The sequence below is a fragment of the Microcaecilia unicolor genome, chromosome 2 (genome assembly GCF_901765095.1).
Source record: "Microcaecilia unicolor chromosome 2, aMicUni1.1, whole genome shotgun sequence".
NCBI lineage: Eukaryota > Metazoa > Chordata > Amphibia > Gymnophiona > Siphonopidae > Microcaecilia > Microcaecilia unicolor.
The window spans coordinates 252697529-252717672 of NC_044032.1; the positions used below are offsets into that span (position 1 = coordinate 252697529).

Below are 20144 nucleotides of genomic sequence, written 5' to 3' on the forward strand. Positions count from 1 at the left end.
CAGTAGCAACCTCCAAACGCTTTGTATCTGTGCATGAATGAGAAACAGTCATAAGGTAAAGCATGAGATTAGACTTCAGTTTACATCTGACTCTCCAAATCAGCAGGAGCACTGAGACTGGCATGGAGTGAATTCATTCTGTGTTGGGTGTCATAGTTCTGGGTGTCCTGCTCTTTGACCTTTCTTCACCTGTTGGAAGAGCAAAGTTGGACTATGGTTGGAAGCTGTCCATTGGGATCACCTCTGACACCCACACCCAGAAATCCTTGTTTCATCATGAAATGGAAAAAGCACTGATGAAAGCAGGTAAGGAGTTTGAAAATGAAGTCTTGAGTCTTCAGCTTAAAGAGGAAAAGCAGCAGAGGTCAGTCAGGAGAAAGCGCTAACGGAAGACCTGAATGAAAAGGAAAAGGAAAGAGAGGAGAAAAGAAGAGAACAGCATGAGAGAAAGGACAACTACACAAAACCCAAAGCAACACTCAGCCTTTTCACAAAGTCCTTACTGCTGAGGCATAGCGAGGTGGGGTGCAAAGGGAGCGGCCACTCCCTCAATTGGATGTTGAATAAAATAGCGCCTATGCAGATCAGCGCCTCAGCTTCTCACTGACACCTGTTTTACAAAAGGTCTGCTCCCCTTGACATCAAGACTTGGCTACGCTTCTGCCCCAGGGTAAGATGTGTAATACTCAGTGTTTCTGTACAGCCTTGGCAGGCTCATGGATGGATGACTTACAGGGACACTCAACGTCTCTTGCCAGGCCTTCTTGCTATTTCAGGGCAGGACGTGTTGTTATTATTATTATTATTAATTTAGATTTGCTCACACCTTTTTCAGTAGTAGCTCAAGGTGAGTTATATTCAGGTACACTGGATATTTCTCTGTTCCTGGAGGGCTCATAAGCAAAGGATCACTGAAATGTAATAGAAACTAGACCCAACCTGGCCATGATTCAGATAACCTTCTTCCATATCCAAGCAGTCAGCAAACATTCACACAAATGTAATTTTAATGGAATCTTGACCCAACTTGGCCAAGTTTCAGATAACCTTTGTCAGGGGTCACACTGGTTTCCAAATATATTCTCTGCAAATGCATAAGTATCCAATATACACTGAATTTGCACTGATTCTTCTTCAGTGCAGGAATTGCAGTATATATTGGATACTTATGCATTTACCAGAGAATATATTTGGAAACCAATGTGACTATCTGAAACTTGGCCAAGTTGGGTCAAGATTCCATTAAAGTTACATTTGGGTGAATGTTTGCTGTCTCACCCTTCCTTGGATCACTGCTGCTGTTGGTACTGCCTGCTTGGATACTGCAGCAGGTTGTCTTCTGTTTTGTTTCAAATGACAAAGAGACAAAGAAAGATGGGGTGATGCTGGTTGGTAGGGGAGAATGAGATGCTGCATGGTAGAGGGAAAGAGAGAGAGAGAGAGAGAGAGAGAGAGAGAGAGGGAGGAGATGCTAGATAATGAGGGGAACAGAGAAAAGAAACTAGGAATTAAGAGGAAGGGGAATAGAAGTGCAGGTGTAAGGAAAGAATATAGAAAGCAGTAAGAAGGTTCAGTTAAAAAAAAAAGGGAGCTTGAAGACTGGAAAGTAAGAATGAATTAAATCTGAATAAGGCAGAAAAATGGAAGAAAGCTGAAAGAAAAAGATTAGTGCCAGTGATGGATGTAGTGAAAGAAGTAAAGAAGACAGGAGGGGGAGAGAAAAATGAGAAAGGAATAGGAGACCCTGGAAAAATATCTAAGAAAAAACAAGAAAGAATTAAGCAGAGACTTAAACCTACACAGTTGAAAAAATTAAATGGCCAAAAAAAAAAGATTAAAAAAAAAAAAAAAGGATTTTCATTTTAATTTAGGGTGAAGTAGTGTTGTAACCATGTTAGTCCATTGTAAAGGTTAATAAAAATAAAACGAAAAACAGAAAACAAGGTGATACCTTTTTTAGGGCCCTGTTTACTAAGGCGCCGTAGCATTTTGCACGCACGTTAACCATGTAGGTGCCTATAGGGATATTGTAGGCGCATACACGGTTAACATGCATACATGGTTAATGCGCGTTAAAGACATTAACGCGCCTATAACACTGCTTAGTAAACAAGGCCCTTCGTCTAATAAAAAGGTATCTTATTTTCCTTTTTGTATTTTTATTAATTTTTAATTTAGTGAGTAGAATGTCAGTTTGAAATTTACATCTGCCATCTGTATATTTTGCACAGTACAGAGAGACATAAATCACTATTTTTCTTTCTCTCTGGTTGCACTGTATGCAGTCTGGTTTCCTGGGGGTTCAGTTTAATGTTTATCTACATATTTCTAATCACGGTTTGTGGTTACTTATTTTGTGCTTGGTGGGTCTATCTGTATTCTGCATGTGTAAAAAAGGCCAGGTATTCCTGTTAGCTTTGAATGTCTATGTAGGATCGATCTGTACTAATCTGGTTGTCTGGGAAGCACTGCCGTGAGAGAGAGGGAGGCAGATGCAGGAACGCAGCTCAGCCTGCTTCCACTGTAAATTTTTTTGGGGAAGAAGAGGTCGGGTAGGTGGAATGGAATGGGAGGGAAGGATGGGGGCAAAGGAGAATCGCAGGACATGGGTGAGAGCGGGAAGGGGGGGCAGGTGAGAAAGGAGAATGGCTGGGTATGGATGGCTGGAGGGAGGGGACAGGGGAGAAAAGAGAATTGCTGGGTATGGATGGATATGGGGGGGGCAGGGGCAAGAACAGAATTGCTGGGTATGGATGGATAGGGGCAGGGCAGAGAGGAGAATTGCTGGGTATGGATGAATGGAGGGGGGCAGGGGAGAGAAGAGAATTGCTGGGTATGGATGAATGGCGGGGGCAGGGGAGAGAAGAGAATTGCTGGGTATGGATGGATGGAGGGGACGGGAGAGAAGAGAATTGCTGGGTATGGATGGATGGAGGGGACAGGGGAGAGAAGAGAATTGCTGGGTATGGATGAATGGAGGGGACAGGGGAGAGAAGAGAATTGCTGGGTATGGATGAATGGAGGGGGGCAGGGGAAAGAAGAGAATTGCTGGGTATGGATGGATGGAGAGGACAGGGGAGAGAAGAGAATTGCTGGGTATGGATGGATAGAGGGGGACAGGGGAGAGAAGAGAATTGCTGGGTATGGATGGATGGAGAGGAGAGTTACTGGACATGGGTGGGTGGATGGAGGGGAGGAAAGAGGAGAGAGGAAGGTTGCTGGGCATGGGTGGATGGAGGGGAGGGCAGGGGAGAGGAGGGTTGCTGGACATGGATGGAGGAGAGGGAAGAGAGAGAGAAGAAATGCTGGACATGGATGGAGGGGATGGAAGAGTGAGGAAGGATATGAGATGAGGGAAAAGGAAGAGAGGAGAAAAACTGCACATGGATGAAGAAAATAGGCAGAAGCTGGATCCACTGGAAGTCAAGTCTGCGGAGGACCCAGCTTTTACTTACGGATATAGAGCAAGAAATGAAGAAGAAAGGCAGAAAGTAAAGAAATAAATGGAAAGGAAGCCCTGGAAACGGAGTTAAGAGGACAGATAGCAGCAGAATCAGATACTGGGCCAGCATGATCAGAAAAACAAAGTCACCAGACAACAAAGGTAGAAAAAATCATTTTATTTTCATTATAGTGTTTGGAATATGTCCACTTTGAGAATCAGGTGCTCAACATTAAAAGTTTATATTTATTTACTTATTTATGGCATTTTATCCCACATTAAACATGAATTAGATTGGAACCTGGGATCATTTAAATTTTTTTTCCTGGAGAGAGTAATGCATTGCCTCCCCCACCCCAGGCTCTCTCTCCGGCTATAGCCAGCTCTGCAATTTTGAGGGGAGGTGCAGAGGTGGACGGGGGGGGGGAGGGCGGGCGCAGAGGTGGACCGTGGAGAGAGCCTGTTGTTAAACATTTACCAGCACACCACTGTCTACTGCCCACCCATCCAACCTGATGGCCCACCCAAAAATTGACTTCTGGCTACGACACTGCAGCTCCCCTTCCTCCCCATAGATAACACATCTCCTTTCTATCCACTAAGGAAAACTGAAAGCTTCTGGCTTTTAAGTCCCTTATGCTGTCCTGCAGACAGGAAGTGGAGGCTGTCTGGCAGAAGGGAGCATTATTATCAATCATTGTAATTAAACAGCTAAGGAAAATATAAATTTATAAGCGTTAGTAGTTGTTGCATTCAAAGCACATCCTGATCCACATTACAAAGGAAAAAACAATCACACCAAAATCCTTGCAATGGAAGGAAGTTGGGATAATTTATCCAAACCCAGGATGGAAAAGCAACTAGTTCTAGAATAAACCATGAGAGTAGTTGGTTGTGTGCGGCTGCACAAGCCACTCACCTCACCTGGGAGAAACAACAAAGAAAATTAGGGATGAATCATCTGTCCACTTTGCCCTTCATCTTTTCATTCCACCTCTTTTGTTATCCTGTACTCTGTACTTTCAGCCTCTGCTCTCCGTTTCTCTCTTAAGTCCCTTCTCTATTCTGTGTTCCCACCTATTCCTTCCCTCCCATTCACACTTTACCTGACCAGCACATCATCTCCCTGATTTTGAGTGGAGGAGTGTTGTAATGGTTAGAACAGCAGGCTGTGAACTTGGGAAGCCAGGGTTTTAATCCCACTCCTCCTCCTTATGACTTTGGGCAAATTACTTAACACTCCATTGCCTCAGAGCTGCAGGGGAATGGGCATTTCAGAAATCCTGCGGAAACTGCGGGCAACCCATTGGTATGACTTCCAGGTCCACAGGAATCTCATGGGATGGGAGAAGCAGAGTCCTCAAGGGTGGTCCACCCCAAAGCTGGAGATTTACCACAGGTACGCTGGAGATAGAAGGCCGAGTAAAGTTTTTCTTGAGGGTCCCAGCCATGTCTAAAACCAATCTTGGCAGATGTATATTCCAAAAAACTTATACATTCTAATTAATACATTAAAATACATAGTTTTCTACCTTTGTTGTCTGGTCATTTTATTTTTCTTCTAGTGTTAGACCCAGTTTCTGACTTCTGTTTTCCTCTGTCTTCTTTTAACTAACTTGTTAGAATCTCCTTGTCCATTTGGCACTTCTTTCTCTCCATGTCCATCTTCCCTCGGCATTCCTTCTCTCTCTCTTCCTCCCATGGTCCTTATCTGCCTTCTCAGTGTCCCTGACACTCCCCCTCCCCTCTGTGTCCAGCATTGCACTTGTGTCCCTGTCCCTAGGCTCCCTCTATGCCCAGCATCTTTTCTCTGGGTCCCTGTCCCATCCCTTGGCCAGTGAATCCCCTCTATCTTTCCTTCCTACAGCACCCCCACCCCGGGGCTAACATCTTTCCTGCCCACCCTTGCAGTATAACATCTTTTTCTCCCTCCCTCCCGCCATTGGTCCAGCATCTCTCACTCTCAGGCTTATTTTCAAAAGAGAAGGATGCCCATCTTTTGACACAAAGCTGATTTTGGGCGTCCTCAACTGCTTTCCATCGCGGGGACGACCAAAGTTCACGGGGGTGTGTTGGAGGCATAGCAAAGGCGGGACTGGGGCGTGCCTAACACATGGGCATCCTCAACCGATAATGGAAAAAAGAAGGGCGTCCCTGACAAACACTTGGACGACTTTACCTGGTCCTTTTTTTCTTATGACCAAGCCATAAAAATGTGCTGTAATGACCAGATGATCGGCGGAGGGAATCGGGGATGACCTACCCTTACTCCCCCAATGGTTAATAACCCCCTCCCACCCTCAAAAACTTTTTTTTAAAATATTTTTTCCAGCCTCTATGCCAGCCTCAAATATCATACCCAGCTCCATGACAGCAGTATGCAGGTCCCTGGAGCAGTTTTAGTGGGTGCAGTGCACTTCAGGCAGGAGGACCCAGGCCCATCCCCCCTCCTACCTGTTACACTTGTGGTGGTAAATGTGAGTACTTCAAAACCCACCAGAAACCCACCAGAAACCCACATGTAGGTGACCCCCTTCACCAATAAGGGCTATGGTAGTGGTGTACAGTTGTGGGGAGTGGGTTTGGGGGGCTCAGCACACAAGATAAGGGAGCTATGCACCTGGGAGCAATTTCTGAAGTCCACTGCAGTGCCCCCTAGGGTGACCGGTTGGTATCTTGGCATGTCAGGGGGACCAGTGCACTACGAATGCTGGCTCCTCCCATGACCAAAGGGCTTGGATTTGGTTGTTTCTGAGATGGGCGTCCTTGGTTTCCATTATCGCCGAATATTGGGGACAACCATCTCTAAGATAGACTAAATTTCGCAATTTGGGTGTCCCCGACCGTATTATCAAAATGAAAAATGGACGCCCATCTTGTTTTGATAATACGGGTTTCCCTGCCCCTTCGCTGGGACTTCCTGCGAGGACGTCCTCAGGAAAACTTGGGCACCCCTTTCGATTATGCCCCTCTCTGTCTCTCTCCTTCCTGCATCCCCCACCATGGATCCAGGACCTCTCACCCACTACAATCTGGTCTCTCACTCTGTTCCCTCCACTCCCCCCACCAAAGTCTAGCATGTCTCCTCCTTTCTCCCTCCACCCCTTCGTGGATCTGGCATTTCTCCCTCCCTCTGTCCCCTCCCCAACAATGGGTCTGGCACGTCTTCCTCTCTTTCCTCCCCCCCCCCCAACCACATGGGTTCAGCAATTCTCCCTTTACCCCCTCCCCCCACTGCTGGTCCGATATCTATTTCCCACTCCTGTCCCCCCATGGATCTGGCACCCCTCCCCCCCAATTGGTCTGGCATCTTTTCTTCTCTCCCCCTCCCATCATCCTATGGGTCTGGCAGCTCTCCCTATTCCCCCTCCCCCCACTGGTCCATCATCTATTCCCCCTCCTCAAAAGCAGCGAGTTACAGGCAGTGCTAAAGATGTGCTGCTGCTCATGGTCCTTCTCTCTTCTTGGTCCCATAAGCAGAAAGTTGCATCAAAAAAGGTGAGACCAAGCAGAAAGAAGAACCAGTCAGTGCTGCCTGCAACTCACTGGATTTTGAGGTGGGGGGAGTGGGAAGAGGGAGAGAATTACCGAACCTGCAGGAGGGAAAGTTGACAGACTGTGGGAGCAGCCGGGAACCAATGTGAGATCAAGACCTGAATGCTTGTGACTTGGCATGTCCAGAGAAGTCACTGTGGGGTTCCTACAAGGATGGGGTGAGTCGCCATGGGGTTCTCATGGGAGTGTATACTCCAAATCTCTAGTGCCGCCAACATGAGGCTTGGAACACACTGAGAGAAGCTGTTGGAGAACCTAAATAGGCTTGGAGCACCCAAGGAGGTTTAATGACAGGAGATAGCATGATCCTATCTTGCCCATTATCTGAGCTGAAGGTAGTAGGCAGAGCTTGCTGCCATATTGGCCAGAACAAAAGAATTGCTATCGCAATTGAAAACAATAGCAAATGTGAGGTTTTATTAAACCTCCTAGATTTTGCATTGTCTTTGTTAGGAGGGGATTGGGGGAGATGTTAGGAGAGGATGGGGGAGTTTTCAAGAGGTTTGTGAAAAGGGGAAGGGTTATACTCAAAATGTATTTGTCAGTGCTCCAGCCCTTGCTTTGTTATTTGCAATACTGTATTGTGGATTTCAGTTCTGTGTTACACTACAGATGTTTCTATATAAAATTAAAAAATAAAGGCATATAGTAGTGGGGATAGGAGAAATTTCTGTCCCTGTGCAGCTTTCTAGTACAGACTTATTCAGCCACACTAGCGGTTACTGCAAGGCAATGCCGACGGAGCTCATTCAAAGGGAATGTGCTTTGTCGGCATTACCACACCTGAGCTGCTAATGCAGCTTGATAAAAGATGCCCTTAAATTGCAAGCACTCTGGTGATAGGGGAATACCTCATGCACCTGAATATAACTCACCTTCAGCTCATACTGAAAAGGCATGAGCTAAATCCTGATAATTCTCAGTTATCTATCCCTCTTTTTTTTTCAACTGAAGATTGCTATTGAGATGGTCAGCAAATTTTGACTCTCTGCTCTGCTCCCACTTAACCCAATCTTGCAATCTGAGTATTTATATAGCACCCAATCTCATTCATAAATCAGTTAGTCACACCCCCCCCCCCCTCCCACTAGTCTGCTTGATACATCATTTGGGATGCATCATTTTCCCTGATGGCTGGGAAAATGATGCATCCCAAACAAATCAGGATAATTTTTTTTCGTTTTTCAGTTAGGAAGGGAGCTGAACAGCAGTATGTGTAAGTGCCAGCGTACCTGGAAATGACAGAGGTAAGCTTTTTTTCCTTTTGTCTGTGCCTGCTGCAGTGACCTGAGACAGGAATTGTAGCCCCTTCCCCGCACTGCAGCTCTCACCATCCAGCCTAGCCAGGGCCATCACCTAGCAACAGCCAATCACAGGCAAGATGTTTCCATGCAGAGGGTGAGAGGAGGGGCTATAGCGCTGAAAGCATGCAGTTCTGCTTGTTGTATAATAGAATTATGAGCACCTCTAACCTCAAGAGAAATTTATGCCACCCCAGACACTGGAGCAGATTTATAACAGAACTGCATGCTATAAATGTGTGCAGAACTAAAGGAGACCTGCCTTCCCCAAAGGGTGGGGGTGTGTGCACGCAAGGTATTAAAAGAGACCTGCCTTCCCCTCACGGTGGGATGAGTTTGTGTGCAGGGTTAAAGGAGACTAGCCTGACTGTGTAATATTAAAGACCTGCCCTTACCTCAGGGCAGGATCAGTGTGTATGCAGTTTTAACAATGAAGAGGATGCTAGCTGGGCATTACCTCTCTTCTCTGGCGAGTAATCCTCAGGTAAGAGTGCATCTTGGCGGTTCCCTAGCACAAAGGCGAGCAGAGAGAGTACCAGTGCGTCAACGATCCCCAGGATAGCTAGGGTGAAACCCCAGTGGATGGCACAGTTCCCCAGGTGGTAACTCCCAGCCTTCGGTCCACACAGAAACTGTACTTCTGGGGCTCCCCAGCCATCAGGAAAAATGATGCAGCCCAATGCCTGACAAGTAGCTGAAAAAAAAAACCCAATACCCAATGTTAAATTACAGACTACACCTATAGTAATCTTAGAACCATACAATATTACCTTCCAAATGCTCATGGAGAACCCATGTTTGGATCCTCAGATTGACAAAGTCTTGATCATATCCTGTACTGAATGTGGGTGAACCACATGTGGGTCTCAGTACTGGAATAGCAAGGAGTGTTACAGCACAGGAATGAGGTACACTGGCAAAGATGTGGGAATAGGCATCCCTGTGTTGAAGGAGGAGGAGGTTGTTGCAGGGCAGGTACAAGATGCATTAGCAGAGGTGTAGGTGCAGCAGCAGAATTGTAGACTGCTGGTTTAATGTACACTGGAAAAGCTAAATGCGATCCTTGCAAGACAGCAGCACCTGGTCAGCTAGTACAAAGCCTTCATTTTTATAAGTATCAAAAGTTGGTGCTATGCCTTTAAGAAAGCTGGTAGACACTGAAGCAGAGCTTTGTTCAATGACAGAGACAGAGTATAAGAATGAAACAGCTGATCTATAAACACCTAAATGAGAAAAGAACATGACTATACAAGGAGGGTAAACATAGATAAAGATATACAGAATGTGAGACAAGGGAGAATAGACTGAAAGAATAAATAATACAAACTACAGTGGGACAAGAGAAAAATCTGAAGGAAGAAAACACACAGGCCAAAGACAATTTTCCTGCAGATCTATGCCTTCCATATCTACATCATGCTTACTGCCCCCCCCCCCCCCCACCTCCCAGTCAGCCAGACATCATAACCCACCTCACCCCAGCGACCACCCACTTAGGGACTCACCAGCTGTCAGCTGAAGCCATGCGCAGACCTTGTACACAGTAGCTGCATTGCAGAACCAGAAGAGCCCGAAGCAGCCCACACTGGCCAACACCAGCACCAACGCCATCAGCACAAACACTGCTGCTGCCTTGAAGGCTGGCACAGGGGTCAGTGTAGCCAGTGACCCCCAGCACTCTACAGACCACTCTGCCTCCACACACACCTGATATAGGCCAAAGTGGCCTGCACTGGTTGGCATCCAGTGGGCTGGTGCCGTCCGCACCCAGGTGGGCTGGATGAGGACTACAATTTCAATGAGGCCAAAGCAGAGGGTACAGACGGCCCAAAGGGCTCCAACTGCCCTCGCATTACGGACAAAATCTGTCTGATAGAGTTTGGCCACTTCCTTGGCTTCCAGCATGGTGAATATTAGATCTACCAGTTATAATTAAGGCTGCTCAGTCTGGCTTGTAGTGTCAGGAAGGAGGGAGGAGAGAGCTGTGATTAGTTCTGCTGAGCAGACAGCGGTGCTTCAGACTCCACCATGCTAGGGAGAATATGCTGCATCAATGCTTTCTCACAGTCTGTCCTTTAATGGTTTAGTAGCAAGCAGATTGGTGGCAGGGAAAGAATAAGCACCAAGTGCTGAGGAGGTAGATTACCCATCACATGAATCCTGGCCGAGGGAGGAAAGGAGACCCCCCCCCCCCCAACTTCCTTCCCTGCGAATCCAGTTCAAACTTATTTTAACACTGTGCTAGAACAATAGGTATACAGCATTCAAGAATTGACCTAATCTGCTTTCCTCTCTCCGCTACAGAAATGTTAATGGTTCTGAGCATGTCCCAAATTCAAGCTTTTTGTTTTTAAATCTCATTTATATATCCAGGAAGCAAAAATTAAGGACTTAAATATACACTGTGAAGATGAATAATAAGAAGGGATCTCTAAGTTGGTAATGTTGCTATGGACAGCCATTTTGTACCTGTTGTAGCTGGTGATGTTACTGTCTTTTCGTAGTGTAACCCCATTGATTTCACCACTCTGCGTAAACACTTGTTAGGCCTGAACACCTACAACAGCCCTAGAGCTGGTGTGTTCACACCTAACTTTATTTAAGAAATTTGGTATACTGCCATTTGAGATTCGAAATTCCTCTGAACTGCACACAAACTTGTTGAATATTTATGTGATTCATCCTAGTCTGGAATTAACTGAAACTGATGATGAAAATGCAGAACCTCCCAAAAAGGAAACATGGCAGGGTAGTTCTTCAGATTCATTTGCTGTTTGGGCCGGATGGGATTCTTCTCATCATCAAGTACGCTGTAAAGGAAAAATTTCAACTTCAGATCTGGAAATTGAAATGAACAAATGCCTTGCAGAGCTTTGTTTACCAAGAACTGAAGACCCCGTTTGACAGTAAAAACTAAATCAACACAGTTACCCAAACCTGGTTATATGTGCTAAAGCCTTTCTGGCCATTCATTTGACATGTGTGCCAAGTGATGTAGCTGGTGCCACTTTTCTAAAAGGAGAATGTATCTTTCTCATGAAAACTTTCAATATGTTTCATAAGAACGCTTCTCCATAGTTTTAAGGTAGAGGTAAAGTAGAATAGTGTAGTTACTAAAAAAACAAAACAAAACATAACAAAAGAACAGGAACCCCCCCCCCCCCCCCCCCCCCCCCCGTATGCATGTAAACAATGATGATTATTTCTAATATTTTAAAAATTTGAAATTATACTGTTTCATGTTAATGTGTTATTGCCAGTTATTCATACTTGGAATGCATATGTATTTGTCTTCACTTATTTGTATTTGGACATACAAAACAATTCTATTCAGTACAGCTCTAGAAACAAGACCAAAACCATTTTAACTAGTAGGATCATTTTGCTGAAGGTCTTCTAAAGTCCAGAAGGATGTATAGGACAGTCTGCAAGAGTAGGAGATTGACATGCTGTTCAACATAGAAACAATCAAAGAAAGAGACGAAGTTGGGTTGCCTCCCTGCTGGGCCAGTAGAGTAGGCTGGTTCCCCAGTTACAGTGGTGGGGCTAAGGTGAGCAGTTTGGGCAATCAAATCTGTCTTGCTCAATTGGGCACTATCAAAAACAAAAGTGGCTCCATCCTAATGTACCTTCTAAGGGTCTTTGGAAATGAGGAAACTTAGGAAAGGCATAGAATAGGTTCCAATCCTATGAAAGGGAGAATACACACAGGTCATTATGCAATGGGGACATCAGAGACAGCAGGTGTTACATGTCTTGTTTTCCAGAGTAAAAAAAAAACACACCAGACAGGGTAACAACACTAAACAAAGGAGGAAAAATTCACACATCACAAAAAATTAATCCCCACTCATCATCATTTGTACAAGATCTTAAATAAACATCCTTAGGAAATTCTTTTAATTGTGCTCATAACTAGGGCTGTACGATAGCCGCTGTTAAGACGTTAATCATTAATCATGATTAATAAGTAACTGCCATCCCTCTCTCCCTCCCCTGTCTACATAGTTCAGTATCTCTTCCTCCCCTCCCAGTTTACCTAGTTACTTGTCTTGCAGTAAGACTTTGCCCTGCAGTAGCAGTGTATTAAAATGCTGCCAGCCTGCACTGGGCCTTTCTCCATAGACAATGATCTGTCCAGCCACACAAATGGATGATGCCATGGTGTTGCAGCTGACCCGGTGGTCCCAAGCTGAGAAGAATCTAGAAGAGTCTTCTGCCCATTCATGGGCATTCCTGCCACCAAGTAACCACTGGCAGTAGAGCCATTAGTCAGTTTCTTCATTGCCACAGTACGACAAGACCCATTGAGAAGTTCTTCTTCATGTTTTTTTACACAGTTTGTTTTCAACATCATTCTTTCGCACCAGCTAGCTGAGTTCAATTTAGCAACATTACTTTGAACCATGGCTGAAAAGAAGCAGGAATTTAAACAATGTGTTATGTGCAAAAGTAAAATGTGAAATACAGACCCGCGTGACTTCTGTTATTGTTGTTTGGGCCCTAAGCATGAGGTGCCATCCTGTGAGTTTTATCATCAGATGAATGTCAGAGCACTTAAAATCCAAGATTTGAAGTTGCAAGACTATTTAAATAAACAATTGAACCTCTCTACTGCTGTGACCCATTCATCTCACTCTCACTCCGCTGCATCCAAATCAGCCTTACAGGAGGATAAACGTCACAGAGATGAACATAAGAAAAAAATCTATATTTCACAATCACCACTCAAAGCAGCATATATCCAAATGCTCTGCTTCACAGCCATCACCTGCAAGCTCCTCCGCTACCCAGCAAGGAGATCGAATTGGCCCCGTTCAAGAGTCTACCGCTTCACACATTCAATCGGCTCCAACACAGGGTTTTTCCATTGGTTGGAGCGGCAGCTCACCACTGGCACCAACACACCTCCCTCTAACAATGTGCCAAGCATGTTGGTGTCCAGACAACCCTTGATTCCTATGCATGTGCTAATGCTGAAGCATTGGCGTCCAGACTCCCCAACTTATCATAGCTCACGAGTCGACCTTGAGGCATCCACGTCACCACTCCCTGACTCGAAGCAGCTCCCGTCGGAGCCAACACAGTCAGGCGCCATCTAACAAATGCTCCATTGCCAGTCACAACTCCCATGCTGGTAAATCAAGAGCAGTTCATCATGCTTCTCAATTCAGGCACCACAGACATAGGACAGTCATACAGCTCTTCAGCGTCATCCCCTTCTTCAGACTCCCTATAGTCTCCTCACTTGGACACACAATTACAGGAGCAATAATCATTGCCTCAGTTTCCTTCAGTGATGCTGTCTCATTAAGAAATTCTACAATCAGCAGCAAAACTTAATTTTTCAGATCCTACCTTCAGCGAGCAAACCTGCATCATCGCCTTCAGCGCCACCATTGTCACAACCCTTGCCCAGATCATGTAAATGCACTTGGTCCCTATCCACTTCAGCCTCTATGGAGGTGGAGCTACTATTTGAATATGAATCATGTCCTCCATCTCTAGCACATGGTCCGAATTAGAGAGCTGCATGGGAACGGGGTTTGCGGGAATCCCGCGGAACCCGCGGGATTCCCGCAGGGACAGAAGCAGTTCTGTGGGGTTCCCGCGGGGACGGAAGCAGTTCTGCGGGGTTCCCATGAGGACAGAAGCAGTTCCTGTGGGGTTCCCGCAGGGATGGAAGCAGTTCTGCTGGGTTCCCGTGGAAGTGTAAGCTACACCTGCACCAGCCTCTCATCTACTGAGTACCAAGTTCTTTGAGTGCTGTCTCCTCCTCCTCCTCCTTGCTTTAACAGCATAAATGTGGAAAACTTTCCATTAAGGAGGTGGTAGAGACACAAATGATGATGGAAGTCAAAAAGGCGTGGGATGAACACAGAGGATCTCTAATTAGAAAATGAAAGTTATAAAAAACCTAACCTTAAATGGCTGCATGTGTGTGGATGTGTGAAGTAATGCTTAGATGGCGACTCTAGCTGTGATTAACTAGGGCCAATACCAGGCAGACTTGTATGGTCTGTGTCTAATATATGGAAGTCTGGTTTAGGATGGGCTGGAAAGGGCTTAGACAGCAACTTCAGTGGCTGGAACATAAGGACAGTTCTGGACAGATTTTTACGATCTGTGTCCCACAAATGAGATGACGCATAGACTGGAGTGGGCTTCAACGACAACTCCAGCAGTTGGAACATAAGGCTAGGGCCAGATAGACTTCTATGGTCTATGTTCCAGAAACACAAAAGAAAGACCATAATCAAGTATATATTATCACACTCATTGATTTAATCATGAATTGATAAAGAGTGTGACTATTGGGCCATTCTGGTCTTTATTTGCTGTCACTTACTATGTTACAATTAATCCTTTTTGCTCCCAGGCTGATGAGCAGACCTCAGCTCTGACACAGGCATGAGCATCAGATGTCACCTGACCTACTGGCGCGTGCATGTGGTGACCTCTCAGCACACAGTGCCAGTAAATCAGAGACAAATCTTACATGTGCACACCAGAGTGTTCCAAGTTTCAGCTTCCATTCCTTCCTTGCCTACAGTGCTGTGGCTCAAATCCAGAGAGAGACTGAGGGAGCTGACTGGAATTTTCTTTTATGTACCATTAAATTCTTACAGTGATGGATGGGTTAAATTCTTACGGGGACAGGTTGGGATGGGTTACATTTTTGCAGGGATGGATGGGGATGGGTAAGATTCCAGTGGGGACGGGTAAGATTTCTGTCCCTATGCAACTCTCTAGTCCGAATACTCCTTCTCCAACGTTTTCTTGGTGCAGTAGGGACTCCAGGTCTACCATCAGACCCCTTTCCTCTGGAGCTCGTCATGACGGATCCACCCAAGGATACGTCTTTTCCAAAACTCTTTATGAAAATTGCAAAAGCTTTAGGACTTGACTTCCACTTCACAACTAAGATGAAGGTCCTCAGGTACTCGAATGCCCTGAAAAAAATCATCACTTTGCCCATTCACAAAGTCCTTCTTGAGGTTTAAAACGATTTGTGCGACACCTTATACATCTCGGTCAGCCAAAAAGAGCTTAGAGACAAAATATAAAGTGCAAGAAGTAAATGGACATGGGAAGCCTCAGCTTTCGCATAACTCCACTGTAGTCCATTCCTGCCATGTGAAGACATAGAAGCAGCAGAGACTTCTTACAATGTCTCCCCTCCAAGGACCATAAACTAATGGATGTTATGGGGAAGCGCATGTACCAGAATGCAATGCTGAATGCAAGGATTTCTGTACACCTTTCCTACTATACAGAGTACCTTTCTCGAGTAATAGGTCGAATGTGTAGTTCACTGGATTCTCTTCAGTCTCAAGAGAAGACTTCTTTTTCACTACTCTTAGATGACTGTGAAAATTGTGCAAAGAATCCATGCATCTACTGATGCTAATGATACGAACATTAAAAAAGGTACAGAGGAGGGCAACGAAAATGACTTCCCTATGAAGGAAGGCTAAAACAGTAGGGCTCTTCAGCTTGGAGAAAAGACAGCTGAGGAGAGATATGATAGAGGTCTATAAAATAATGAATGGATTGGAATGAGTAGACGTGAATCGCTTTACTCTTTCCAAAAATACTAGGACTAGGGGGCATGCAACGAAGCTAAAGTAGTAAATTTAAAATGAATCAGCAAAAATGTTTCTTCACTCAACTTGTTAATTAAACTCTGGAATTCATTGCCAGAGACTGTAATAAAAGCAGTTAGCTTAGCAGGGTTTAAAAAAAGTTTGAATAGCTTCCTAAAAGAAAAGTCCATAAGCCATTATTAAAATGGGGGAAATCTACTGCTTATTTCTAGGATAAGCAGCATAAAATGTATTGTACTGTTTTAGGATCTTGCCAGGTACTTGTGACCTGGATTGGCCACTGTTGGAAACAGGATGCTAGGCTTGATGGACCTTCGGTTTATCCCAGTATGGCAATACTAATGTAATTATGAGTAGCAGTGGAGATAGCTACATGTTGCTTAGCTTAAGTCTTCAGCGCTTAGGGCCGATGTCCACGATAAGATGACAGATGCCCCATGTACAGAAGACAATCTTTTTAGGGACCATGTTCAAGAAATCATTGATTCTATTAAGGATGAATGTATGACCATTGACACGCTCGAGGAAGAGAACATAAAACAGCCCAAGTTGTCTTATAAGTCGTCGTCTAACTTTTCATTAAAAAAAAAATACCAGTCTCAGAAACCGTATTCGGGAAATAAAGAGGCATATTTTCAAAGCACGTAGCCTGAAGGCTAAGTGCTTTGGAAATTTGCCTCAGTATGTCTACCAGACTAACCAGTCTACTCGTCAGCAGAAGCAGGGGCAAAAAGGCCTCATGAGCCTTCCTTATCCCAAACAATGAAATCAAATCCTACTGTCTTGACACCATAACTTTTCATCCACTACAAGTGGGAGGCAGGTTAAGATTTTTCACTGGAGCTTGGTCAGAGATAACATCAGATGCATGGGTAAGAAGCATAGTTCAGTATGATTACAGTCTACGTTTCATCAAGAAACTGCCCTACCGGAAGCCTCCTTCCTGCAGCATTCATCACAGCTGCATCAGTTGCACCTGGAAGTTCAAAGGTTTGCTCTCCATTAATGTGAGAGTGTCTCCCTCACAACAGCAAGAGGGGTTTTACTCCAAGTATTTTCTCATATAAAAGAAAACAGGAGGTATGAGGCCTATCTTGGATCTCTGTTGCCTCAACAAATATATCCGGAAAGAAAAATTCAAGATGAACTCTTTACACATGATTCTGCCCCCTCCTGGAGAAAAACAGCTGGCTCACATCCTTCAATCTCGAGGATGCACATCTCCATGTGCCGGATTCACCCAGCCTTGAAACATTACCAGAGTTTTCTCTTGGGAAAAGATCACTATCAGTACACTGTGCTTCAGTTTGATCTCACATCAGCCCCCCCGAGTCTTCACCAAATGCATAGTGGCAACAGTAGCACATCTGCATCATCAAGAATTTCAAGTATTTCCCTATCTGGACAACTGGCTGATAGTGGCCTTTATTCCAGGCGAACTCAACAGGGCCATACATCTGACCATATCCCTCCTGACCAAGCTTGGATTCCTCAATATCTATCAGAAGTTGCCCAACTCAGGAGCTTGAGTACACTGGAGCTCTACTGCATACCACTTCAGCTTTGGCCACACTACCATGTCAAACAGCAAGCTGGATTGCAGAACTTATTCATTATCTCTCAACTGTTCAAGTCACAACAGCAAGAGTACTTCTCATGCTACTGGGATATATGGCTGCGGCTTTATGCCAAACTGAAGATGAGATCCCTTCAGTGGTAGCTCCATGACAGATGGTGTCAATATACACAGCCGCTGACCACAAAGATCTACCTTTTCAATACTATAAAGCAGGATCTAGAGTGGTGGACTCACCCTCGCATCTTAGCAGGTGCGCCTTTTCAAATGCCAGAACCAACTGAGAATCTCAGGACAGACACCTCCAAAAAAGGCTGGGAAGCTTACACTGGCAACACCCACACTCAGGGCATTTTGTCTTTCCATGAGGCCAAGAAATCCATCAACTTTCTAGAGCTCAGTGTGATCGATCTAGTGTTCCTGGCCTTTTCATCCCAACTCAGTCATCGAATAGTTCATGTCTGAATGGATAATCAGGTTGCAATGTTCTACGTCAACAAGCAAGGATGGATGGGCTCTCGCTCCCTGTGCAGGGAGGCTCAATTGTGGGATCTTGTTCTTCACCACAAATCATCTCTCATTGCCTCTTACCTTCCAAGCAAGTAAAATGTCATAGCAGAGGCAAAACACATAGTAAAAATTGTTTTTAGGAAGATTAAAAGCAAGAAGCCGGAAAAAAACTCAGTTGGACCGCTAGATGACCGAGACGTAAAAGGGGCACTCAGAGAAGACAAAGCCATAGCGGAGAGATTAAATGAATTCTATGCTTTGGTCTTTACCAAGGAAGATTTGGGCAAGATACCGGTGCCAGAAAAGATATTCAAAGCCGATGAGTCAGAGAAACTGAATGAAATCTCTATAAACCTGGAAGATGTAATGGCGCAATTTGATAAATTGAAAAGTACCAAGTTGCCTGGACCGGATGATATTCATCCCAGAGTACTGATAGAATTCAAAAATGAACTTGCAGAACTATTGTTAGTAATATATATTTATCTTTAAAATCAAGCATGGTACCAGAAGATTGGAGGGTGGCCAATGTAACGCCGTTTTTAAAAAAAGGTTCCAGAGGTGATCCAGGAAATTGTACACTAGAGAGCCCGACATCGGTGCCAGGCAAAATGGTAGAGACTATTATTAAGAACAAAATTACAGAGCATATTCAAAAGCATGGATTAAGGAGACAAAGCCAACATGGATTTAGTGAAAGGAAATCTTGCCTCAACAATCTATTACATTTTTTGATGTGGTGAACAAACACGTGGATAAAGGTGAGCTGGTTGATATTGTGTATCTGGATTTTCAAAAGGCATTTGACAAAGTACCTCATGAAAGACTCCAGAGGAAATTGGTGAGTCATGGGATAGGAGGCAGTGTACTATTGTGGATTAAAAACTGGTTACAAGACAGAAAACAAAGAGTAAGGTTAAATGGTCAGTATTCTTAACGGAGAAGGGTAGATAGTGGGGTTCCCCAGGGGTCTGTGCTGGGGCCATTGCTTTTTAACATATTTATAAATGATCTAGAGATGGGAGTAGCTAGTGTGGAAATTAAATTTGCTGACGACACAAAGTTGTCCAAAATTGTTAAATCGCAAGAGGATTGTGAAAAATTACAAGAGGATTTTATGAGACTGAGAGACTGGGCATCCAAATGGCAAATGACGTTTAATGTGAGCAAGTGCAAAGTGATGCATGTGGGAAAGAGGAACCCGAACTATAGCTATGTAATGCAAAGTTCCACATTAGGAGTCACCAATCAGGAAACGGATCTAGGTGTAAAAAGAATTGAAGTGGTGCAAAGAAAAGCTATGAGAATGGTATGGGATTTGCGTTACAAGACGTATGAGGAGAGACTTGCTGAACTAAACATGTATACTCTGGAGGAAAGGAGAAACAGGGGTGATATGATACAGATGTTCAAATATTTGAAAGGTATTAATCCGCAAACGAACCTTTTCCGGAGATGGGAAGATGGTAGAATGAGAGGACATGAAATGAGATTGAAGGGGGGCAGACTCAAGAAAAATGTCAGGAAGTATTTTTTCACAGAGAGAGTAGTGGATGGTTGGAATGCCCTCCCGCGGGAGGTGGTGGAAATGAAAACGGTAACGGAATTCAAACATGCGTGGGATAAGCATAAAGGAATCCTGTGCTGAAGGAATGGATCCTTAGGAGCTTAGTCAAGATTTGGAGGCGGGGCTGGTGGTTGGGAGGCGGGGATAGTGCTGGACAGACTTATACGGTCTGTGCCAGAGCTGGTGGTGGGAAGCGGGACTGGTGGTTGGGAGGCGGGGATAGTGCTGGGCAGACTTATACGGTCTGTGCCCTGAAGAGCACAGGTACAAATCAAAGTAGGGTATACACAAAAAGTAGCACATATGAGTTATCTTGTTGGGCAGACTGGATGGACCGTGCAGGTCTTTTTCTGCCGTCATCTACTATGTTACTATGTTACCAATCAGGAAACGGATCTAGGTGTCATCGTTGATGATACATTGAAATCCTCTGCTCAGTGTGCGGCAGTGGCTAAGAAAGCAAATAGAATGTTAGGTATTATTAGGAAAGGAATGGAAAACAAAATAAGGATGTTATAATGCCTTTGTATTGCTCCATGGTGCGACTGCACCTCGAATATTGTGTGCAATTCTGGTCACTGCAGTT

General features: G+C 44.7%; 1 protein-coding gene across 1 annotated transcript; it reads right to left on the minus strand.

Annotated features, from left to right (window-relative positions):
* Positions 1-327: 327 nt before the first annotated feature.
* Positions 328-10203, minus strand: LOC115462388 (LHFPL tetraspan subfamily member 3 protein-like). The gene is made up of 3 exons (XM_030192395.1): positions 9804-10203; positions 8756-8992; positions 328-394 (listed from the first exon to the last, which is right to left on the minus strand). The coding sequence occupies exons 1-3, from the start codon at positions 10201-10203 to the stop codon at positions 366-368; spliced, it is 666 nt and encodes a 221-aa protein (XP_030048255.1). The 3' UTR covers positions 328-365.
* Between the last annotated feature and the right edge of the window lie 9941 nt (positions 10204-20144).